This window comes from Hemicordylus capensis, chromosome 8, assembly GCF_027244095.1.
Source record: "Hemicordylus capensis ecotype Gifberg chromosome 8, rHemCap1.1.pri, whole genome shotgun sequence".
Lineage (NCBI taxonomy): Eukaryota > Metazoa > Chordata > Lepidosauria > Squamata > Cordylidae > Hemicordylus > Hemicordylus capensis.
Window position 1 is genome coordinate 3,192,668 of NC_069664.1, and position 24,595 is coordinate 3,217,262.

General features: G+C 51.8%; 1 protein-coding gene across 7 annotated transcripts in view; it reads left to right on the forward strand.

Annotated features, from left to right (window-relative positions):
• The window catches only part of PROM2 (prominin 2), a 62,858-nt gene that overhangs the window by 18,882 nt on the left and 19,381 nt on the right, over positions 1 to 24,595 (forward strand). For all 7 annotated transcript variants that reach the window (XM_053269711.1, XM_053269712.1, XM_053269713.1 and 4 more), the window contains 12 exons: positions 733 to 782; positions 2,117 to 2,319; positions 4,527 to 4,647; positions 14,040 to 14,103; positions 16,433 to 16,522; positions 16,989 to 17,188; positions 17,667 to 17,741; positions 17,858 to 17,921; positions 18,161 to 18,320; positions 19,295 to 19,447; positions 20,824 to 20,947; positions 23,321 to 23,412. In XM_053269711.1, coding sequence (XP_053125686.1) covers positions 2,180 to 2,319; positions 4,527 to 4,647; positions 14,040 to 14,103; positions 16,433 to 16,522; positions 16,989 to 17,188; positions 17,667 to 17,741; positions 17,858 to 17,921; positions 18,161 to 18,320; positions 19,295 to 19,447; positions 20,824 to 20,947; positions 23,321 to 23,412 — 1,283 coding nt within the window. In that variant the 5' untranslated portion in view covers positions 733 to 782; positions 2,117 to 2,179. The remainder of the gene's footprint in view (positions 1 to 732; positions 783 to 2,116; positions 2,320 to 4,526; positions 4,648 to 14,039; positions 14,104 to 16,432; positions 16,523 to 16,988; positions 17,189 to 17,666; positions 17,742 to 17,857; positions 17,922 to 18,160; positions 18,321 to 19,294; positions 19,448 to 20,823; positions 20,948 to 23,320; positions 23,413 to 24,595) is intronic.

Genomic DNA, 24,595 nt, shown 5'->3' on the forward strand with positions numbered 1-24,595 from the left:
TGTGTTGTGACACCGCAGTCCCTACTCTGACAGCAGGGTGCCGTTCACATTTCCGATGCCTTGTTTCAAATTTAATCACTGCAATATAGTGCTATGATGTTGTGTGTCCGGTATAAAAAGGTTGCTGTTTTTTCAGTTTTCGTGAGACTGCTCCCCCTCCTGTTTATGTTTTGCGATTTGCCTGAACGGAAGCATTCTGCTGCTGTTGAGCAGCTAGTCTGGAAAGCGCCCCTGTCAGCTATTTTCCAGATGTGGATATGGTAGTCAAATAGCTGTCATTAGACTGTGGTCACAGGAAGATCCTTGGTTATTATGACAGTAACATCAGCAACAATAACAACTTTGTTGTTCTTATTTTGCCTCATTGATGGGTTGAATGGCAGATTATTTATCCATCACTGAGAGTTGATGGCTGTTCTTACTGCAGCGTTGAATTCTGAGTTGCTGGGTTTTACAACCTGGCACAAAAGCAAAATAAAGCCTTTCCCAGGGAGTTTGGAAGGGCCACACATTGGCAAGGAAGCTTTGCAGGGTTTAGGGGTTGCCTTCCAGGTGTCCAGAGAAGAAGAAACTGTGAAAACCCTGGCAGGAGAGATCGCATGATGTGCTTGTTAAAGAAATTAAGATGCTTTAAAATAGACATGGTTTCTAAAAGAACATTAATGTCTGTGGAGCTGTTTGAATCTTGTTACTCTGAAAAGTGTTTGAATTGTCATGTGCCTCATTTCACAGAGTTGTTGAGGGATGCCCTGAAAGACCCACCATCTGCTAATACTTCTCAGGTGAGAGAGAAGAAAATCCAGCCTGGGGTGAGAGGTGGGGAGGGGGTGGGGAGGGAGGTGTGTTGTGAGCTCAGGGCCCAGGTTGGCTTGGTCACAATTTCACCTCTTGGGGCTTCTGTTTTTGATCTGTCCACACGATTTCATGAAGACGTTGTCTGAGGCATGGTCTTAGTGGATCTAGGAATGGGGAATGGAGGAATGAACTTTGGGGCAGAAGGTGGGGGGCTGGCACTGGCAGTGGGTACAGCGTGTTGTAAGGGAAGGTTGAGATTTGGGGTTAGTGGCAGCAGCCCCAAGGATGTTGTTGGGAGGATGCATATACACAAGGTCCCATGGTGGACTTGGAAGGAATCCTTCACATCCCAGCCCAGCCAGGCCCCTTCTGGGTAGACCCAGACAAGCAACATTCGCTCATTCTTGGTTCCTCATTTGCAAAATGTCCTTGCAATCTCCAAAGGACACCATCTAAATGAAGTTAGTCATGACCAAGTACCCTTGAAATGAATGGGACGAACTTCTCTCATGGATTTCTTAGTCATGACTTACTAGTCCAGATGGTGCCCAGGGTATCTACAGCTTCCACTTCCCTCACTCCTATAGGGCTATTTTGCAAGTAAATGAGACTCATGCCTTGGAGACCCCTGAAGCGTGCTAGGGGTGGCTAGGATCAGGGGCAAGGGACAGAGGCCCAGGAATGTTCCCCTGAAGAACTCTTCCTTTATTTTTATTATTTATTTAAAATATCTATACCCCGCCCCTCCAGTGCACTACTGCTCGGGGTGGCTCACAACAATAAGATAGACATGAGATACAATTAAAGTAATAAAACTAACTAAATTAAACAAACAAAGAGGTGTCAAATTAAAAACCACAATCATTATTAGGTTCAAATTAAAACTGAAAATTATAAAAAGCTAAAGAACCTACCAGATATAACAAATAATAATAATAATGGAGCTTTAGAAAGCCTCCTTAAAAAGGTGTGTTTTAAGATGTTTTTTAAAAATAGGGAGGGAGGGAGGGGCCACAGCCGAAAAGGCCCTGTCTCTAGTCCTCACCAACCGGATCTCTGTTAGTGGTGGGGCCATGAGCAGGGTCTGAGATGATGAGCAGAGGGCCCTGGCAGGTTCATATGGGTGAATGTGGTCCGATAGGTACTCCAGCCCCAAGCCGTGTAGGGCTTCAAAGGTCAAGACCAGCACCTTGAATCTAGCCTGGAAGCGGACCGGTAGCCAATGAAGCTGACGCAGGATGGGTGTAATACTCGTGAAGTGACTTGCACCCATGAGCATCCTTGCGGCGGCATTCTGAACCCTTCTTCCCTTGCCCTCCAGATCCTCCGCTACCAAACAGGATACATCATCTGTGCCTCAATTGCGCTTGTGTATTTTGTGGCCATGCCCCTGATCGGCTTGGGCATCTGCTGCTTCAGGAGAAACAGGTGCTGCACCGGGCGGATCAAGGTGTACAGCCGCTCCCTCCTCTGTCAACGCAACCTCTTCATGTTCTGCCTGCTTCTCATCACCCTGGTCATCCTGTAAGTGAGGGGCAGCAGGAGGTGATGGATGGGACGGGTTGGGAAGCAGCTGAGAGGAATGGTGTTAGTTGAAGGGGGCGGAAGGTGAAACCCCTGGTGGCGGACAGGGTGCCAGCAGCACTCCAGCATCTGCACTGGCTACCAGTTGTCTCTTGGGCACATTTCAAGGTGCTGTGGTTTTTCACTGAAATAGTTAGGGCCAGCATTAGGTTGAGGGCACAACCCCCAATTTCCACCTCTCCACCTTCCATATTGTCTAAAGCAGGGGTTCCCAACTGGTGGTCCTCCAGATGTTGCTGAACTACAAACTCATCATCCCATCAGCCCCAGCCCAACTGTGGCTGGGAATGATGGGAGCTATAGTTCAGCAACATCTGGAGGACCACCAGTTGGGAACCCCAGGGCTAGGCCCACCAGCGTCAGGCAGCCAAGCAGCAGCACTTTCCTCTGCCACTGGACGTCCCAGATCTGAAGTTGGGAGGCAGAAGTCAGGTGGCGGAGGGAAGGGTTGCTCCCTCAGACACATGGCCAGACACACGGCCAGTGGGTGGCTGAATAGGTGGGCTTGCTGCCATGCAGCCACCAGGCGCTCATGAGTGAGCAAAACCAGGCTGGGCTCTCTTAGCCCGGTTTTGCTTGCTTGTGAGAATGGCCTCAGGATGTGAAACCATTGTTTGAAGTGGGTTTGCAAACCATGAAGCTCTTCTCACGATCCACGAGAAGAGCTTCTGTCGGGTCGATGGGGAGAGCGGGCTAAGCCCACTTTCTCCATGGACGATCCTGCCCAGAGCCCTGGGTGGCCGGATTGGCCGCCCAGATGACTGCCAGCTCTGTCACGGAGCCGGCAGGGGTGGCGGGGATCGGGAGCCAGCCAGACTCCGGAAGTTCCAGGATGCCCCATGCGAGCACACAGGGCATCCTGGAGAGACCCTTGAGGAGTCTACTCGTGTGTTGCCGTGTGCTGCGGCAACACACGAGCAACAAAATGAGGTTAATGGAGTGCTTGCTCTGTTCTCATTTTGCAAGTAATTTTGCAATTACTTTAATTTTGCAATTACAATCCCAGATCTGGGATGTCCAGTAATTTTGCAAGGGAGGGGTATTTTAGGTGTGCTAGCTGCCTTGGGAGCACCAGGCTTGCCTGCGAGCCTGGTGGTTTCCACAGTCAACGGATAGTGGGTGAAGCTCCTTTCCATTGACCATGGGAATAGCCTCCATGGCTTGCGTTAACCATGGTTACACCTGTATCTTGTGGTTAAGGCACTTCCTCTACCTCTCCAGCCTCTCTGCTTGCAAGGTGACAAGCAGGTCTGGCTGGTGGCTTCCTATACAAGCATTCTGGGGTTAAGTTTAGCTTGGCAAGCTGAACCGTGGTTTCACTGTACATTTGAGATCTTAACCATGGTTACGGCAACAAACTGGGGCGGGTCTCACAATTGGTGAGACCTGCCTCCAGAGGGTTTGTGGGGAGAGCGGGCTAAGCTCGCTCTCCCCACAGATGGTCGTTAGACCTCCCCAGGCGGCCAGATTGACCTCCCACACAACTCCGTTCAGGCGGCTCCCTCATGAAGCCGGTGGGGGCTTGGGAATTCGGGGGCCATGTTGCCCCCGGGAGTTCCAGCATGCTCTGTGCAAGCACGCAGAGTATGTTGGAGAAACCTCCGAGCCGGGAGGCTGCTTTTTAGCCTCCCGGTCGAGGGTCTCCTCGTGAGTGGCTGCGGCATGAAGCCATGCCATGGCAACACACGACTGTATCGCCCATGTTAGCTTAGCACTCACTCCGCTAACCTGGGCTAAGGGGAGGGCTTCCTAAGCGGGTTACCTGCTGTGAGGCAACCAGGCTCACCTGTGAGCCCAGTGTTCTTCACGGTCTGCCAAAATCGGGCTAGGCTCCCCTAGCCCGATTTTAGCCGATCGTGAGAATAGCCTCACTATGAGGTGCTTCACACGAGCAAAGTGAAGCGCCTCGAGGTGGTGGAGGTGATGCGCCTCGAGGTGAAGCGCCTAGCCCAGCGATTATCGGAATAGCTTCATTGCGTAACAATACACAAACCAGGGTTGCCTAGCAATTCTGGGTTCCCGCAGTCAGCTCTGCCGGGCTCAGTGGTGCTGTTTAACTCTTTAACTAGGATTGCTGTGATTGTGTGAACTGTGTCAGATGGAGGAAGTCATTCCTTGTCCTGAGGCTCTGTACCCCTTTTCTGCAGGGGTGGCGTGATCTGTGCTTTTGCTGCCAACCAGAAGGTGAGAGAAGAAATAGAGCCTGGAACCCGAGATGCGCTCAACACCCTGCAGGCTTTGAGGAGGCACATGAATGGGATTCCCCGGGTGAGTTGATGCTTCATGTGCTGCTTCCTGAGCTATGAGGAGTCAGTGGTGCAGAGACATGCTTTTGTTTACATACATGATGGGAATGGGCATAGGAAGCTGCTATATACTGAGTCAGACCCTTGGTCCCTCAAGCTCAGCATTCTCTGCACTGACTGGCAGCAGCGCTCCGAGGTGCCTGGCAGGAGTCTCTCCCAGCCCTATCTGGAGATGCTGCCAGGGATTCAACCGGGGACCTTCTGCACCCAAAGCAGATGTTCTACTGATGAGCTATGCCCTCATCCCCATTGGAATCAGGCCTATGTGGTGCCCCAAAGCTTAAATGCCCCCAGCTTGGACTCTCCTGGTTTGTGTGTGTGCTCTTGATTTTCAATTGTGTGTGAGCAAACAACTAGGTAGGAGGAGGGAGGAATGGTTGTGTGGGAGCCTCTCAGTGGGTAGGACAGCTTTCCCTCCCGTTTCATTCAACAGCTGGGGACAGGTGCTGGCTCGGATGGCACCCTCCTAACCAGCGCAAGGCTCCTGGGTGATCACGTTCCTCACCTCCTACCTCCTACCTAGGTTTTTACTTGCTCATGATCAGAAACCGGAAGTGCACACAGATCCTGAAACTGGGTAGGGTGCTTGAGGTACCCACTTAAGGGTCATGTGAACAGCCCTACTGTGTGAGTGTGTAGCGGGAGCCCCTTCCCCTGAGCAGTGAGAAGTTCTAAGGGCAGCACTGCCCCTTTGGAGGAGAAAGCACTGTTGGCTGATGGCAATTTAAAAACATTTGCTGTGTTTACAAGCATACATACATGTCTGAGCAAATGTGGAGTCCTCCTGTGAGGCCGCCAGACTCACTCCCTCACAGGTCTGCCCCAAAGAGACCCTACTCACAAAGTAGCTGGCCTTGCAGTAGCAAGCATGAATTGTCCCCTTTGCTAAGGAAGGTTTGCTCTGGTTTGCATTTGAATGGGAGATTACATGTGAGTGCTTTACTGTATTCCCCTCAGGGAAGAGCACCTGCAGGCTTGCATGCAGAAGGTTCCAAGTTCCCTGCCTGGCAGCATCTCCAAGAGAGGGCTGAGAGAGATTTCTGCCAATAAGCCAGTCTCTGTAGATGATACTGAGCTAGATGGACCAAGGGTCTGACTCGGTACAAGGCAGCTTTCTGTGCTCCTGTGTAAGGTGCCCTTAACTCTCAGCACTCTCTCTGTGACTTCCTCTGAGTGAATAGGGCAGTTCACACGATCATAATTAGGGTGTCAGAAGCATCCTACCCTAATTCGGGAGCTGTGAGCACTGCCCTTTGCCAATTGTCTGTCAGTTAAAATCAGGGTCAGAGGCACTGTCCGTGCTGGTGTGCTAATCAGCCGCTGGATCAGAGGGCTCCCTCCTCCCCGGCAGCTGTACCCAGGTCTTTAGCGAGGTAGGCAGAAAACCCGTTTGACCCACCCGCTGCTTAGGTTGGGTGGCGCCTTCAACCTTGGTTTTAACTGACAGACAACCAGCAAATGGGAGCCCAGGTAGCTCCTGAATCAGGGTAGGAGGCTTCTCACTGTCCTAACTGTGATTATGTGAAGTGCCCCAATTTTGTCTGAGTCTGTGTCTGCGCTGCTGCTTTTGTTCTTCATTCACGGAGATCCTTCAACTCCACTCCTTAGCTGGAGGGCAGTGGGGTGTGTCACCTTCCCTAACTCCCAGTGGCCTCCCCCATTCGAGACATTCCAGAGAGATTGCTGCATCCAGAAGTTATCTTCTGGCAATTAACACCCACCTGAGAGACCTCAAAGTGACCACTAAGGAGTATTCGCATCCTTTGGCCAAATCTCAGGCAGGCCTGGCTGATCAGGCGCAGCTTTAAGGCAAGTCCATAACCACAGACTGCAGAGACGCTCCTGCAGAGTGCCGTGTGCTTACAGAGATGCATTGCGCCCTCTGTGGGAGCCCTGTTGGGGATGGCTGGACCACCTGGGTCGGAGAGGTGGAAGAGAGGCTTGCCTCAAAGGCAGCCCTTTACGTTGGTCTAGGCGGATGAAAGCCCGGTTTTTGCACACTGTATATGAGAGAGACGAAAAGGGTATTCTCAAGGACGCCACTAGGCTGCAGGCAAAGCCTGTTAGGAACATAGCAAGCTGCCATATACCGAGTCAGACCGCTGGTCTATCCAGCCCAGCATCGTCCTCACAGACCGGCAGCGGCTTCTCCAAGGTTGCAGGCAGGCAGGAGTCTCGCTCAGCCCTATCTGGAGATGCTAGGCTCCTCTTCTGCTTGTGACATCCGGAGATCTCGGCTCAAGACTTGCAACAAGCCGGTTTGCTGAGCTGGGAGGCGTTGGAGGCATCCTTCAGTGGCCGGTTGAAATTGGGGGAGGCATGTGGCTCAGCTCACTGGGAAGTTCCCTGGGAGAACTGCCGGTGACAAAGCTGATTGGTGTGTGTGTGTCTGTGCTGCAGCAGAGCTGGATCTTTCCCAGCAGGGCTGGGTTTTTTCAAGCCGGAGTGGGCTGGATACAAAGGTGTCCCGCGCTGAGCAGGTGGAGGGGCACCCTTGCCTCCGCAGAAGCCGCGTCGGCTTCCTGGCCACCATCTCGTCTAGCAGCTGCCGCTCCACCGCTCCTCAAAGGCCGCTGCGCTGATGTGAGCTGGCAGGCGGCTGTCCTCGGGGGCGCCCATCCAGGGCACTCTGCAAGTGGCATCAGCATTGCCCATGGCTGCCAGTGACGTGCTCGTCCCCTTAGCAAGCGCAGAGCGGGGGAAAGGCTGAGGAGCTGCTCACAGGCAGGGGCCGCGCGGGGGGGGGGGGCAGGCTGAGGCAAACCATGCAGAGAAACAGGCTGTTGTCCAGTGGAGAGGAGAGCTGGTCTGGCAGCAGTGGGCAGGAATTCTCCCCTTTGCTAAGCAGGGCCTGCCCTAGTTTACATTTGGATGGGTAAGCATCCCCAAGCCCAGCGTTTGAGTGCTGCCTGCTGTGAGAGATCTCCCTTTGGGGTTGGAGCCATAGCTCATTGGAAGAGCATCTGCTTGCATGCAGAAGGTCCCAGGTTCAAGCCTTGACAGCATCTCCAGGAGGTTTTTCACACCCAGTTTTTAGTTCGCAGCTCCTCCGGACTGGAGGTGTGCGTTGACACGTTTACCCCGAAGTCCCTGTGAGCTATCAGGGAGCACTTCACACACGATTCAGGTTTTTCATTGTGCGTTAGAGCGTAGCCTGATGTATACTCAGGGTAAAAAAAATCCACTTGTTGTGTCTTTTTCCATTTCTTTCTTTGCAACTTCGAACTTGCAGTAAAGTCTCGCAGTATACCTGCGGTAAAGCCTGCTGTCTAGGAAAGCTCCAGGTAGGGCTGGGACAGACTCCTGCCTGAAACCTACTAACTGGCTTGGTATACATCAGCGTAGACCAGGCCTGCTCAAATTAGCCCCCCCCCCCAGCTGTTTTTGGACTACAACTCCCATAATCCCCAGCCACAGTGGCCAATAGCCAGGGATTATGGGAATTGTAGACCAACATCTGCAGGAGGGCCGAAGTTGAGCAGCCCTGGCGTAGACGATATGAGTTGGATGGGCCAATGGTCTGGCCCATCTAAGGCAGCTTCCTGTGTTCCTATGATGAACTGTCGCTGGAAAGGGGCGTTTTCCAGTTTACACGCTGCCACAGATTTGCAACGTGCCCCATAAGTGCCCCTCTGCATTGCCAGTGTTTTGACATTGCGCTCGCTGCGCTGTCAGCAGGGTGCCGCTCAGGGGCATAACGAGGCTGGAGTGGGCCCAGAGACAAAATTTTGAAATGGGCCCCTCGCTGATACACACACACACTCACTTCACATGTGACTTGCCTCTGGGGGGCCCCTCGAGGCAGGGGGGCCCCCAGGCAGCTGCCTCCCCTTGCCTAATGCTAGTTATGCCCCTGGTGCCGCTCATATTCCCCATGCCCTGTTTTGGATTTTATTGCTGCGTTGCACCCCTACACGTTGTAAATGCGTTGCAGGCAAGTAGCTGTGTTTCCCCATTTTTCGGAGGCTTGCCCGGTTTTTTACGCGTCGTAGTGCTTTGTGGTGTGGATGGTTCAAATCACAGTGTGACGGTTTTTATAGCCCCATCCCGCCCGTTCCTGAAATAATGTTGCCGCTCATGCAAAATGATTTTTTTTTTAAAAATTCTCTTTCTTCTTGTACTTGGGGCAGGCAGAGGCTGAAAGAGCTAGAGGTGTGCTTGGCTAGGCAGGGCAGTGGACCCCCCTCCCTCTTAGCTGACCCCCAGCTGGGAATCGGGGCACTCAGAGTGGCAGGAAGCTCCACCCCAACTGGGTTGCCAAGCCAGCCCCGTGTCCACCTGGTAGCAAGCGGGGAAAGGGGCTGAGGAGGACAGCTGAGAGCGGCCGCAGTAGGCTGATTGCTCCCTCCCTCCCTCCCTCCCTCCCTTCTGCCCCCCATCTTTTGCTGCTCTGCCACCACCAGAAGGAGATGGAGCGCCGCCCAGCCAGATGGGCCAGCCAGAGCTGGGAAGGCAGGCAGGGCAGGGGGCAAGCCCAGTGCAGCCCATCCCAGTCTCCTCTCCCCATGGATGGATGGCTGCAGTCCCTGCCTGCAACTTTGAGGCTACTGGGCTTGGTTCTCAGATTCGGTTTGGCCGAATTCAAAAGTTCTGCCGCTCCCCACAACCCCGTCTACAGATTGCTCGCCCTCACTGGTCGCCTCCCCTCTGCCTCCTGCCTCTCTTTCCTGTTATTATGGCCTCCGCCATTGAATTTTCTTTTTTAATCGCCAGAATCGCTTGCACAAGGCTGCAATGACAAAATACATTGTTTTGGAACAGCGCTCGCCCCTGCTGGCAGATTAACTCAAAAGGCAGCCGAATTTTTTTTAAAAAAAGTGGTCGACACGTCCCCCCGCCCCCCGCGACTCCATTGGCCCAAATGCAGCAGGAGGAGGGGCAGATAAACGCGTTTCAAGGAGAATGTGGACAGCCCTGCCTTGAAAACATGTTGCAAGGCACGGAAAATATGAATGGCCACCCACCAGCCTACAACGAAGCATGAGTAATGCTTTACTCTCAGTTTTAAACTGTTGCACTATTCCGTAACACTTTGCAACGCTTTACCCATGGCAAATCTCATAGTCCGGAAAACGCCCAGGAAGACAGACACAGCTCACATGGAGGAGGTCAGACTCACTGAAGTCAACAAGACTGCTCATGAGTAAATCTGCATATTTGCATACTTATTGTGAGAGACCCATCCATGAAGCATATTTAGCACGTATACATTTCCAAATCATCTTTGTGGCAGAGGCTAGGCGTATCCCAGGGTTTCGGAGGAGGATCCTTCCTCCCGCCCTTCCAGTTCTGCCTGAAGATGCCAGGAACTGAGCAGAGACTTTTTGCGTGCAAACGTTTTGCTCTTCCATTCACACAGCCATGTGGGCAGCAGCTGACTGCCTGGGTCTGTCTCATGGAATCAACACCCCACTACAGCTTCCCATGTCCTTGGGTCATTTGAACCGTATCCCAGATGTGCAGAAGCCGCTCATTAAAAAGCTGCTGCCACACAGCTCGGATGACGTGTGGGGGTGGTCTCCTTAGTCGTCGTCATGATGAAGTCCCTTGAAACCAACTGGCCAGTTACATCTAACTGAAATTCTGTGGCTTTCCCCTGCTGTGCTGACATCAGCCAGGCCTATGCATGTTGCAGGCCACCTAATGGTGCCGTAGGGAAGTAACTTGTCTAGGGAGCAAGAGGTTGCTGGTCTGAATCTCCGCTGGTATGTTTCCCAGACTATGGGAAACACCTATATCAGGCAGCAGCAATCTAGGAAGATGCTGAAAGGCATCATCTCCTACTGCGCAGGAGGAGGCAATGGTCAACCCCTCCTGTATCCTACCAAAGACAACCACAGGGCTCTGTGGCCACCAGGAGTCGACACAGATTTGACAGCACAACTTTATGTATCACCCACTTATATATCTCCCTGTCTCCACAATTTATTGCTGCAAATTCTGTAATTTCCCATGCATATCTTTTCCTCCGTGGATGTTGCTTTCTGGATGAATTCTTCACTATGCTTTTTTTTTTTTTTTGCACTTCTGTGATTTCTGGGACCAAGAATACGAGGGTTTCTCAGACTCTACATGACTTGGCTGCTGTTATGGATGCTGCCCCCCCCCCGCCCGCCCGCTCGTTCGCTCGCCCATGTAAACAAAAGGCTGCCTGTAGTTGCTTATTTTACCCTCGGTAATTCTACCTCTGTTTGCTCCTTCCTTGTCCTGCCTCCAACATCTTTGTTCTAAGGTTTGCTGAAAGAGTACAGGCTGCTTCTGTTTGCTTTCAATTCCACATTATGCAGGCATATTCCCTTCTTAAACTTCACATAATGTTATTTTGAATATTAAAAAGTAATCAAAGCACACCAATGTCTAAGAACATTCACACAAAATCCATACCGATAGGCTCAAATTCATAATATAAACCAGCAATCTAAATGAGCAAGCTACCTGTATCAACAAATCAGTCCAAGATCTCCATGCATCTCCCCCAAAGATCCCGACCCTTCTGAAAACACGTCTGCTAACACTGAGCCCAGCAGTGACTGGAGTTTATTTTCTCAGTGCTCCGCCTCATCTTTGCCAGTGCTCGAGCATACCCTGAAAGAGATCAAGGGAGAATGGATGAAAGGGCTCCTGAGCAAGTGCAGAGTGTGTTGTGTGTTCTCACCACTGAGTAATCATGAAGACTCCTGCACCCATCAGGAATTGGAGGAAAGGCTTCCAGGTCCACATTCAGGAGTTCTCACTTTAAAACATAATACAGTCAATAGCAATTAATATTATTAATATTAAGGAACCTTAATAGCAGCTGAGTGGGGGCCTGATTGTAATGGGGCTGTGGCAAGAGGGTTTTTTGTGTTTTTTTTTAAACCCACATTGAATTGTTTATTTCCTATCTGTATATGGTATAGGTTAAGCCACGTTCAAGGCTTCCTGTCTTGCATTCTCATCGGTGTTTATTTGGTATTCAGGTTTGACCTTTAAGCTTTTGGTTCCCTCAAGGAGTCCTGTGGTTATAATTTTGTTCGGTAGTTGAAACATTCCGGATCCTTTCTCAGAACTGCCGGCCTGAATTTTTTGCCTTGTGTTTGTTGTGCCTTTCTGAAACATGTTCTGCTCTACCTCTGTGAGTCAGTTGGCAAATGTAAATGTCCATCCATCTCATGCATTAACGTCTATGCAAAACGAACAAACGTTGTTTCTTCCTGTGCTTCTCTGGGCGAGCGGCTGAGTCGAGAAGAGAGCTGTAAGTACATTTCCAAACCATTTCCGGGGCAGCCAGGATTTCCCGTTGGAGAAGCGCATCATGCCATGTACTGCATCCGTGACTTCTCTGCAGCCGAAAGGCCACTCGAATAGCTGAACAGAAGTGCCTACAGGGAAAGGCAAGGTGTCCAGCAGGGGTGGCGTGCCCATGAGGCGAGGCAAGGCGATGGCTTTGGGTGGCACGGCAAGTGGCAGGCCCCCCCCCCCCGGCCGCGGGGGGTCATTGCCTCTTCGCCTGCTTTGTCCCATGCCGCCATTTCCCAGCTGGAGAGCGGTGCTGTCTGGAGAGGCAGAGAGGTTATTTTAGTCACAGGAAGCATCCAGAAATGCTCGGGGATGCCAGAACCTGGCCGAACAAGTCTATCAAGAGATGCAGCAGGGATGCAGGGAGAATGTTCGACTTGGCAATGACGGATGTCGCAGCCCATTTTTGGCTTGCCAGATGGGACAGAGTTTTTGTTACTCTGCTGGCGGCATTTGTGGCTTCTGTAGCTGAATGTCATGCACATGTTGTGAAAAGGCAAAGCGGGAAAAAACATTGTGTGCAATCTGGGAGATACTTTAATGTGATTTTTTCCCCCTTCACGGCTTAAAGTAGTTATGTAAGAACATAATTGTGGCTTTAGTGGTTTAATTTATACTCTTTTTGCATCTTGAATTTTGTTTGGTGCAGCCTGGCAGCTTAAACAATAACATTTCTTTCACATGTTCTTCCTTCTTTATTCATTCCTTTCATAAAAAACAAGAGAGAGAGAGAGATTCTGTTTTCAGAGGCTGTGGGGAGGATACGGCCCGTCCTGCAGGCAGGTGCTGTTCTGTGTGTGGGATTCTCCTCCTCCTGGACTCCGCCTCCTCCTCTCTCCCTCCCACCTGCAGGGAGCTGCCCTTGCACAATGTGATTTCCGTGCACAGGGCACAGATTAGCTTGTCCTGCTTGCAAGAAAAACTTGTTCTTAAAAGGGTAAACTTAGAACCAGTGTGGCATGGTGGATGGTTGGTGTGTTCAACTAGGGCTGGAGGAGCCCTGATTCAAGAAGAACCTGGCTGACTTGGGGATGGGGCTCAGGTAGGCTTGGGGAACATGCTGGAGTTCCCTCCTGCCAGGTGAGAATGGAGCACCACCAACTGGCAAACTGTGTCTAAAGGACACAGAGCCCTTCTGCTGAGCAGAGGAATGGGCTGTAGCTTAGTGGCAGCAGGGCAGCAACTCCAGGAAGGGCTGGGGAAGATTCTTGCCTGATACCTTGGAGAGTCAGCGCCAGCCAGGAGAGGCAATGCTGAGCCAGGTGGAGCAATAGTCTGACTCACTAGAAGGCAGCTTCCGATGCTCCTGTGTTCCCAGTTCAAGGGCGTGATGCTGCCTCTGTTCTTTCTGTGCCAGAGCTGGGCTCCTGGACCTGGGCACACCCAGGGCTGGGTAGCTTACTCGTCTTGGTCCTAACCTCAGTCCGTGAGGCTCCTCCTGGTCCAAGCGAGAGGACGGGGCTGTAACTCAGTTGCAGAGCATCAGCCTGCCTCAAACCTGCAGCCTTTTCTGCCTCCGAAACTGGAGGCTCCATTTGGTCATTACAACTTCTAATCGCCTCCTCCATTAATTTGTATAATCCCCCTTTAAAACCACCGGAAGGCGAAACTATGCATGACATTAACGTCGTTGCAAGCATTCCTTGAAAAAGAGCATTCAGGGGAGAAGCCCGGGTGGGATCAGGACCACACCAGGCACAAAGTGTTACAGCCCCCTGCCTCCCACAGTGGTTCCCTTCCAGATCGGGGGCCCATGCTCATGGTGCTTTCAAAATAAAATAGCCCTGGTACGCTCCAAGTGACGTTATGAACACCATGTGAAGTTTGGGCCTCCAGCAGTGGCCGTCACTCGTCACCATCTCTTCTGGGAGCAAATTGGATAATTAACCACGACTTTTGTGATGAAGGACATACTTTCATCTGTCCTTAACCTAGTGCCTATCCGTTTCCTTGGATGTCTCTGAGTCCTAGGACTCTAAGGGAAGACGACGAGATCTGATGGCTGATGCAAACCTTTCCTACAAGATGCCAAGTTGTGGATCTTCCCAAGTGACTCTCCTTCTTTTTGCTTTGTAGGGAGTTCAGCTGACTGTGGAGGAGTTTTCAGTCCCCAAGAAACACATTCTCAGTGACCTGCACAGTGAGTTGCCCTCCCGGCTGGGTGTCTTCCTTTTGTCTTGGGGCCATTTCACACATTAGGCTCAACAAGCATCCTGTCCAGGTTTGGGAGTGGCGCCTGCTCCTGGTTTTCAGTCGTGAGCTAGTGTACGAGAGGCGGGGAGCATAAATGATCTTGATCTGTACTCAGCTGTCGCTGGTGGTACGTTCTTCCCCTCCTACCTCATATAGAACCTGGCGATGGAATCTGGGCAGGGCGCGCTCATCCCGCCCAGCTGGAGGTTGCTGAGCAGGCGGCCATGCGCCCCACCTCCAACCTAGCTTTTCTCTCTCACAGGACCCAAAACTGGGTAGGACATTTGTCCCACCCAATCCACAGCCGGGTATTTGGAGTGCACAGCTAGGTACAGCCAAGCTAGCACAGCCTAGGTATTCCAAGTGCACTGCACAGCTAGAACTGTAATGCGTTTGCAAACACACATATACAGCCACACTTGTCAGGGAGCAAAGATGGGCTGCAGTTCCACTGGAGCATGTGCGGAGTAGCAAGCCTGGGTTTCCCCCTGTATGGTATGTGGAATGACTCTGAATTCCTTGGGTAGGGCTGCTTGCTGCTGCTTGCTGAGACAGATGTCTCCACAGACCTGATTCCCAACTCCTCCTCTTCCCATTCCATCAATGTTGTTTTTTGTAATCTGTGCCAGTCCTTAAACCAGCCTAAATTCTCCAGGATTAGGGCACAGCACCTTCAACTCTTGGGCCAAATCCAGCCTCCTAGGGCTGGGGTTCCCAAACTTTGGTTCCCAAACTTGGGTTCCCAGGTGGTGTTGGACTACAACTCCCATCATCCCCAGCCACAATGGACAGGTGTTGTTGGGTTACAACTCCCATCATCCCCAGCTGCAGTGGCCAGGTGTTGTTGGACTAAAACTCCCATCTTCCCCAACAACACTTGGGGATCCAAGGTTGAGAACTCCTGCCCTAAGATATGCTTCCCCCTCCTCCTCCACGCCCAGTTGTGGACCTGCAGATCTTAGAAGGAAAGGGCACATTCAGATGTGCGCCTGGTAGAGCCCCCTGTTGCTGCTAAGAGGAATTGCATCATGACTTCCACACCAGTGTGCTAGCATTTCTGGCACGCTCCAAAAAAACTATTGTCTACATACAGAGACGGGACAAAAGTGCTAAAAACTGTCCATGTGTGTCGTCATTGTGCAGCTGTACTGCTGTTTTCAAAAAAAGACAGGAACACTCCATTAATCAATGTGACCGTTTAAGTGCAGGGTGACAGTAGACGGGTGACAAGGTCAGAGCAAAGCGAGTCACTCCTAGACTAAACTTCCCACCTGGAAGTGCCTTCCGTGTCTGCGCAGGGCGCTTTCCAGATTAGACCCTGCAACGGGGTCACGTTGTATCTTGGAAGAGTGCTTCCACACTTCCTGCATCGTGACACCCCAGTCCCTACACGGACAGCAGGGTGCCGTTCGCATTTCTAATGCCTTGTTTCGGATTTAATTTAATCGCAGCAATATAGAGCTAGGACGCCGTATAGCCGGTGTAAGAAAGTTGCTGTTTTTTCGGGTTGTTAGTTTCCGCGAGACTGCCCCCCCACTGCCATTTATGTTTTGAATGCGACTTGCCTGAACGGAGGCATTTTGCTGCTGTTGAGCAGCTAGTCTGGAAAGCACCCAGTTTGGCCACAGATGAGCAGTCCACATGGTTGTTAAGGAGGCAGGACAAGTCTCGTGCCCAGCTTCGGGAGGGGTATGTTCCCGATTGTCAGTCATGGTGTGTTAGCAAGAGCTGAGGTTAGAGGAGGGGGGAGTGGTCAGCTGGGGCCGGGAGCAGGGCAGGGCGGCGTTTCCTCCAAGTTCATTAAAATGCTGGGGATGCAGACTGTGCAAGAGAGCACCCTCCTCCCCAGTGCTCATTTCCCCCTCCTCCTACCTCGGTTTTTGTAAGCACAGGTCCGAAAGTGTGCCCAACTCCCCCAGCTGGGTAGGATGCTTGTCCTTCACTCTGAACAATCGTGCAGTGGCTAGAGTGCTGGACTAGGACCGGGGAGACCCGAGTTCAGATCCCCATTCAGCCATGAGACTTGCTGGGTGACTCTGGGCCAGTCACTTCTCTCTCAGCCCAACCTACTTCACAGGGTTGTTGTGAAAGAGGAACTCAAGTATGTAGTACACCGCTCTGGGCTCCTTGGAGGAAGAGTGGGATATAAAATGTAAATAACAACAACTGACTGAATGGCTTTGTTGGCCACATGGAATTTCTTTACCGTTGTAACGAGAGAGTGGGATCGAGACCCCCTGGGAGAGCCTAACCGCTGGTGGCTTTGTGCTTTGCAGATGTCAGCTGGAGCATCGGCAGCACCATCCATTTCCTGCTCAAGGAGACCGTATATTCTGCCATGGGCGCCATGAAGGACAGAGTGCAAGGTATGGGGGAAGCTTGTCTGCTGCTGCTCTTGCATTTTTCATGGCTTCTTCCAGATTCCTACAACCACATGCAGCTTCTTCTGCATGGTCAGTTTATCGAGTGAGAACTGCGGCTCATGCTTGATTTATGCAGTGTGTGTGTGCTCCCTCTTCCAATGCGGCAGCAGTCATACTTCTGGCCTGGGCCTCCTCTCTTTACAGACATGCCCAAGGCCAGTTTTAAACCCCACACATGTCATTGTATACGCCATCATTCATATCTGTTGCTTTGGGAAAGATGTCTAGCCTGTGGGTAGGTGTGTCAGGGGCTACTGGCTAGTTCCCTGATTGTCACACAGTAATTATGTCTGAAAATCATGGTCTTAAAGAATTCAGTCACACTCTAAGGAGTAGCTGAGGCTGCATTTGCCAGCATGGGATGACTTTAAAGCAGAATACTGAAACCAGTGTGGTCTTTCCCTTTAAGACCTACAGAACTCACAGCATCATTTACAGACTGTCAATAAGACTGTCCACACACTGACCCGGTACCAGAGTGAGCTGGAATCAACCCTGAAAGACCGGAAACAAAGCATCATTTCCCTCCTGGAGGATCCACAATGCACCTACTGTGTTAGCGCCTTGAGCAGAGCTCGGAACTTGGAGTTGGGTGCTGACTTCCGGAAGGTACGTTCACCAAGAAGCAGGCTGCTCCGGAGGGGAGAGAAGGGGAAGGGCTCCACCCCAAAGCCTCCTCCAAAAGCCTTCCCACTGCTGTTCGGTATATTTCTGATGAGGAATGCGAAGGAGGCATAATAATTTCACTTCGGCTGATATAGGAGTATGCAGTGTGAGGAAATGCAGAACTCCTTGTCAGATTGGGTGACATGTTCTGTGTGACTTGAAAGCTTGCATGCTTCAACAGAATCAATCCCAAATATCTTCTTTTACCAAGGTGATGGTGACTGCTTAGGAAGTTCTGGCCTCCCCCCCTGGTATGGGAAAAGGCTGAAGGCCATTGTGGTTGGGAGTGATGCTGTTCGCCGCCATCCTGGGGGTCCAAATTTGAGAACCCCAGGATTAATCCCTTGCCTCTGTTAATTGAAGTGCACACAAATGTGTTTTGGAGTCTTCAGATCTGCATGCTGATTATTTCTCTCCGCAGGTGCCTTCAGTGGAAAGGGTTCTGAAGACCTTGCATGGGCTCCCAAAGGCCAACTTCTCAGAAATGATTCACCAAGTTAGTAATTAAAGGACTCTTGGTGGGAGAGGAGGGATGGCGTCTGCTTCCTCCTTAGCAACATTCACACCTTGGACCCAGTTTGGGGACGTAAACCTTGATTTCTGTCCTTCTAGGCCAACAGCAGTTTCAACTCTATCCCAGAGCTAGCCGTGGTGAAGATGGCTGAGGTCATTCAAGGTGAGTTAGCCCCTTCTGGGGTCGCGCATGAGCAGCAGGCCCAGTTCTTGCCTACGGTGGAGATGCTCGCAGGCAGGGCTTGGCTCCCGAACCGGTTCCTAATGTCAGTGCCCAGCCCGGGAATATGTGAAGGGAAACGGCAGCCACTGCGTGATTCATGGCATGTGTGAACCCCTCAGCTCTGCTAGGCAACAGTGCAGCCCCTGCTTCCCCACTTCAGTCCCGCATTTGCCTTTCAGACTTAAAGGAGGAAATCGAGAAGGCCACGGAGAGGGTGCAGTCCATTGCAGATAGTTTCCCCATCTTGGATCACACCCGTCCCATGAACGACGCTCTGGCGAGAGCAGAGAACAGCAGCCGCCCTTATTTCAAAGCGGCCAAACATTATGAGAAATACAGGTAAAAGGGAGTGTCTGTTGTCCTTTGAACGTTGCTATTATTATTTATTATTCCACTTTTATCCTGTCCTTCCTGCGGGTAGCCCAGGGCAGCAGCAGCAGCAGCAACACCCCCTTGATCCTTGAAACAACCCTGTGAGTGCGGGTGACTGACCCAGGGTCACCTAGGATCACAGGAAGATGGGAAGCTGCCTTCCGCTGAGTCGGGCCCTTGGTCCAGCCTGCTGAGTCTTGTCTACACTGACTGGCAGCAGCTCCCCAAGGTTTTCAGGGAGGGCCCTTTCCCAGCCCTACCTGGAGATGCTGACCGGGATGGAGCCTGGGGCCTTCCGCAAGCCAAGCAGGGGCTCTACCCTACAGCCAGGGGCGTAGCAAAGTTGGAGGGGGCCCAGAGACAAGATTTTAAAATGCCCCCCCCGCCCCGAAGCTTAGCTCTTGAAGTAAAGAAATCTTAAATGAGGCTGAATAGTGGTAACAAAAACCACAGTAAAATTTCTATCTATCTATCTATCCATCCATGCATCCATCCATCCATCTATCCACCTCCTATGTGCTGCAATAGAATATCATCCAAAATTATTTTTAGAAAGGTTTTGTAAATTGTGCACGATGCAAGTCATTTAATGGTCCTAGAGAAAGACATGCGGTTCTGGTAGCTCCAGGTCTTAACGCTCACATCAATTTCAGAGGATGAATACAAGTGAAGGAAGCCTGGGTGGGTGCGTGGCTGGGGGAGTCAGTCATGTGACTTGCCTCTGGGCCCCCCCCAAGGCAGTGGGGCCCCCGGACAACTGTCTCCCCTTGCCCTATTGTATTCACGCCCCTGGCTACAGTCCTTCCCATTAAGAAGCTGCCTGATAGACAGACCCTTGGTCCCTCTAGCTCAGCCTTGTCTATACCTGGCTTGTCTCTCTAGCGACTCTAAGCCTGGCTGGTGTCTCCCCCCCACCCCCACCCCTTCTGCACCTTTCCTAGGTGGATTGCAGGTGTTGTCACGTGTACCGTCGTCCTGCTGATTGTTTCCTGCAACATCCTGGGCCTTTTCTTCGGCACTTACGGGCTGGTCGTGCGGGAGGATCCAAGTGATTACGAGAGCAGAGGAGAAGCTGGAGCCAAGTTGCTCTTGACGTAAGACCGGCTCGTCCCTTCTGAGTCTAGGAAGCCGCTGGGGTCGCAGAGCCCCATCTGGATCGGAACTGCAGCAGAGGGGAGGGTTTAAGTCCCTCCCCCTGCAGCCCTGTCTGGATCAAGCCCCCTTGCTGCTCACATGGGTTTACGTTTTGAAAAGGCAGAAATGCCGAGCCATGCAATGTGATGCATGCTGCGTCTAGTTCGAAAAGCTTTGCATTTTGAGGTGATATGGGTTATGGTTCATACCATATCACTGGCCACCTTTCCAGTGCTCAGGGCACTAGCAAATAAAACCCGTAAAGAGAACTCTGCAGTACAAGCCATGTGGGTGGCTTTAAGCGGGTCTCAGATAAATTCATGGAGGACAAGTCTGTCTGTGGCTACCCATCCTGATAACTATAGCCTACTTCCAGGCTCGGAGGCAGGATGCCTGCAAATGCCAGTTTCAGGGGAGCAACAGGAGGAGAGAGGGCATCTCTCCATCTCCTAGTTGTGTGGCTTCCCAAGGCATCTGGTGGGCCACTGTGGGGAACAAGATATTGGACTAGATGGGTCCCTGGCCTGATCCAGCAGGGTTCTTCTTAATTCTGTAGGTTTGGGTCACTCAGTGGTGCACTGCTAGATCTACAGCGGGGAAAGCCTGCAGTTCTTGCCCGCCTGTTACAAAGTGGAAGCTGCCATAGGCCGAGTCAGACCCTTGGTCCATCTAGTTCAGTATTGTCTACATAGACTGGTAGCAGCTCCTCCAAGGTTGCAGGCAGGAGTTTCTCTCAGCCCTATCTTGGAGATGCTGCCAGGGAGGAATCTGAGACCTTCTGCATGCATGCATGCAGGTGCTCTTCTCAGAGCGGCCCCATCCCCTAAGGGGAATCTCCAACTCATACATGTGGTCTCCCATTCAAATGCAAATCAAGGCAGACCCTGCTTAGCAAAGGCCTGCTTGCTACCATAACACCAGCTCTCCTCCCAGGAGAGTTTGCAGGCAGAAATCTCTCTCTCTCTCTGCCCCACTTGGAGATGCTGCCAGGGATTGAGCCTGGGACTGTCTGCATGCAAAGCAGATGTTTTCCCACTGAGCTCTGGCCCCATCCCTCTCCTCCGCAGAAGTGTTCTCTCTGTGTTCCTTAGCCCAGATTCGGTGCTGTTCCGTTCTCACCGGGCAGGAGCGTATTCCAGTGAGTTCCTCAAGCCTGCATGGTGGTGACCTCTTGGGGCAAGCAAGCGAGTAGTTTGTCCTCTCTAGAGGCTAAGCAGAGAGGCCAGACTGCTCAAACAGGCCCTCCTTAGTCTGTTAGTTTCCACAGGCAGGGGCTGAGGAGGTTTGGAGGCTGGCTTTCATCCCTGATGTGGTTGTCTTTCTCTTTCTGTTTCAGTGGCGTTGGCTTCAGTTTCCTCTTTTCCTGGCTACTGATTCTCTTGGTCTGTGTCACATTTTTGGTGGGCGGGAACGTCCAGACACTGATGTGTAAGCACTGGGCCAATCAGGAGATCTACAAGGTGAGTTTGTGCACCCGGAAAATCTTCGGAATGCGGTAGGAGGAAAAACTGTCCTACCCAGTGGGGGCTTGGCACACGAGCAAGCAAGCTCGCTAGCTCCTAACTTGTTTTCCACACACACAATCCGAAAGCGGAAGCTCCCATCGCTCCTGAACAAGGGCATGATGCTTGACCTATCCTAATAATAATGGTGAGGACAAGCCTGCTCCCTGCTTTCTAAAAACCGTGAGGGAGCTTCAGGAGCAGATGCCTGTTGGAAGAGCCTTCCAAGGCCTGGGGGCCGTGACCGAGAAGGCCGTGTCTGCATGCATGGCATCCTAGCCTCTCTCACTGTTGGCACCCAGAGCAGAGTCTGGGACCGCCCCCAAATCCACGTATTGCAGAACAGGATTATCTTCTTTTGCGGGAGGATTTGCCGGTGGTGGCTGGCTCCGATCCATCTACTTTCCCTCCAGTTACTTTTCATAGCCTCCAAAATCTGACCCCTGTGGTGGCCGTCTGGCTTTTCTTGATTCATTCAGGGGAGGGCTCCACTTTCTCCTACCAATGTCCCCTTGGCTCTCCCCTCCCAGATTTCTGTCTGCACAGGCCTTTCGGGTGATCTGGTGCTTCAAGTATCAATTTCTACAGAACCACTTTCTGAAAGTACAGTACAGAGAGGAAGGGAGAGCTCATCCTGCCTTCTCTCCCCAGGGTGCTATCTTTTCACAGCTGTGATAAAATAATCGGGGCTTCAGTGGGCCTGTACTCAGAGAACAAGGCCAAAATGCATTATGCCCGCCAATGCATGCCCCTGAACTTGTGTTTCGTAAGGTAATGTGATTGTGGAGCTGGGGGGAGGATGATTTTCCTTCACCAGCCGGATCTTCCCTGCAACTGACGCCACCCCCCATCCAGTGATGGGAACCCTGTTTTTGTCTCCTGATGTGTCTCCAGAATTAGCTCAGGATTCCGGTTGGGCCTGTTTGGCCTTCCCTGGTAGAGATTCACCTCTCCTCTCGCTTTGCATTTCGTTGTGTGTCATCCAGGATAAGGTGTCTGCCATGCTGTGCAGAATGATTCAATTAGATGATCTCCCGGCCCTTTTCATTCATTTGCCCTCAGGCACAACTGGCACACAGAGGCCATGCCAATGAATTAATTAAATCTCATCAAATAACAATTAACACTTGATCTCCATTTAGAATGGAAATGCCTGTCACTGCAGTTTCTTTTTCAGCCAGCTGCACTGCAAGCATGGGTGAAGGGGGAGGGAGGGAGGAATCCAAGTGTGTGTCTGTGTGTATTTTAATATCTCATGAAGTGAGGGAGAGACACTAGCTTCCTTGAAGCTTGGTCCGCCTGACCGAGACTGCTGCTAAAATCAGAAAATCCTTTATTCATAGGAAAGCGCAAACGCATGTAACTGCAATCCTGTCCCTACTTTTCTGCCTTGGTTAAGAACATAAGGAAAGCCCTTCTAGAGCAGGACGAGGGTTAGCAGGATGCTTCACCAGGCAGTGGCCAACTAGTTCTATAAGGGAAGCCCACAAGCGAGGAAGAGAGAGAACAACCTCCCCTTCCCGTTAGCGTTCCTTAGCGCCTGGTGTTCAGGGCCATGCCTGTCAATGCAGTCTAGACTGCCCTATAGTGCCTTTTTCTTTAATTAATTAATTAATTAGATGTTTATACTGCCTCACCCAGATGGCTCTAGCTTCTTAACAAATATAAACACAGATAGACAAAATCAATAATCCACAAAATCAAAACCAGTTTAAGATCATTTCCGTAATCACCAAAGGCCAGGCTAAAAAGACCCCACCCCCAGGGGTCACTATGGGACATTGCAGCTGAGAGCCCACGCTGCCAGGGTGCTCGCTCCAACAGGCTTCCTCCCAGAGAATGAGATCAAACGAAAGAAAACCCAGTTTCTGAGGCAGGAGTAATAAGTGTAGTGTGTATGTTATGAGCATGATGAAAGCATATGCCGGGAGTGGCCAATCTGAAGCAATCCAACTCTCCAAATGGGGACTACAACTCCCATCATCCCCAGCTGCAATCAACTGCTGACTCCCCTCAGTGGAGGCCTGCTTGCTTGGTGGGGGTGGTAGAGGGAAGCAGGTGAGGTGGTGGAGGACATTTTGCCACCCTCCTGTTCCCCACGAACCTTTGCCACCTGAGGCAACACTGAGGCCAGTTGCTCTCCTTCTGCTAAATATAAGAGAATCATCACTGTGAAAGGTGCCTCTTTGCTCACTTAGCAGGAGTCAGAGAGAGCCAGTTGTCTCTCTCTGGACCAGAAGAACTAAACAGGGGTTTCCAGACGCCGTTCCTGCACTGTCTCAATCGTCAGCCAGACTCCCCTGATGCCTTTCTCCTCTTTCCAATCTCCAGTTCATTGACACACCTGGCAACCTGCCTCCCTCCATGAACATCACCCAGCGCCTTGGCTTGAAGAAGAACCTCAACATCACTTCCACATATCAGTGAGTAGCCTGCTGGGGACTATTCAGACGACCATGCGCAGGGGTGACTGGGTAGGGAGGAAGGCAGGATTCAACCCCAGAGGATCGCTCTTAATCCGTTCAGCATGCAAGCTCTGTGCCCACATGACCTGCGCTGCTGGGAGCAGCACAGCACAACAGAGGCCGGGACTCATTTTCCCGGCCTCCACATATCCCACAAGGCACTATGCAACGAACACAGTGCCTTGGGAGATTCCCCTTTCAGAGAGGTGCTATAGGCACCTGTCTCTCTGCCACACAAGCCCAGCAGCCGGGTTAAGGCAGCATTTGCTCCCTTAACCTCGGTTAAGAGCTGGGCTTAGGGGCGGGGTTAGGCTGGGCGGGAGCACCGGGGTCTGCATGGATCCCGATGTGCTAGATGAGCAGCCAAGCCCAGGCTAAGCTTGCCATCGCTAGCCTGGGCTGCTCATGAGACCAGCCTCACCCTTTCCCCACAAATCTGGATTATCCGTCTGCTTCCTACCAGGCTGAGTCTTCCAAGGCCAGGCCAAAGCTTTGGGCCTCATGGAGCTAAAGCAGATTCCTTGAGCAATACTGAACTGCTGAATAGCTGCATGTTTTGCAGACAGGATGTTTCCTCCCATTTTACAAATGTGAGACATTTGGGGAACAACTATGAGAATGCCAGCAGGATCGTGGCTGTGGAGTATTGCCCAAAAATGACTTGTGGCTTTCTGGGGCATTTGGTGGGTTCATCACAACAGAAAAGTTATGGTTCAAATATGGACGGGTTCTCTTTCCGAGTGTGTGTTGCTGTGAAATGGCCTGTAAGCACTAGCGGAGCCAGGCCAGTGGCGGCCCATGTCCAGCCGTGGCGGCAGCCCCACTCACCCTGCCCACTGCGTCTGACATCAGACGCAGGGGTTAGCCACACACCCTGTGTCTGATGTCATACGCAGGGGTTTGGTCTAGCTCCTGTACGCAGCCCCGCCCAGGAGTTAGATCCAGGCCAGTGCTGCATTTGCCGCCCGGCTAGAAGCAGATCTCCCTGAAGACAGCCACTCCTGGCCGCGCTGTGAATGCAGCAGTGGCCATTGAACTCCTGAATAGGGCTACGCAGCCCCATTTGGGAGCTAAACCAGCCCCTGCTGCATCTGACGTCAGACATGGGGTGTGCATTGGGGCTGGGGTGGTGGCCTGGGTT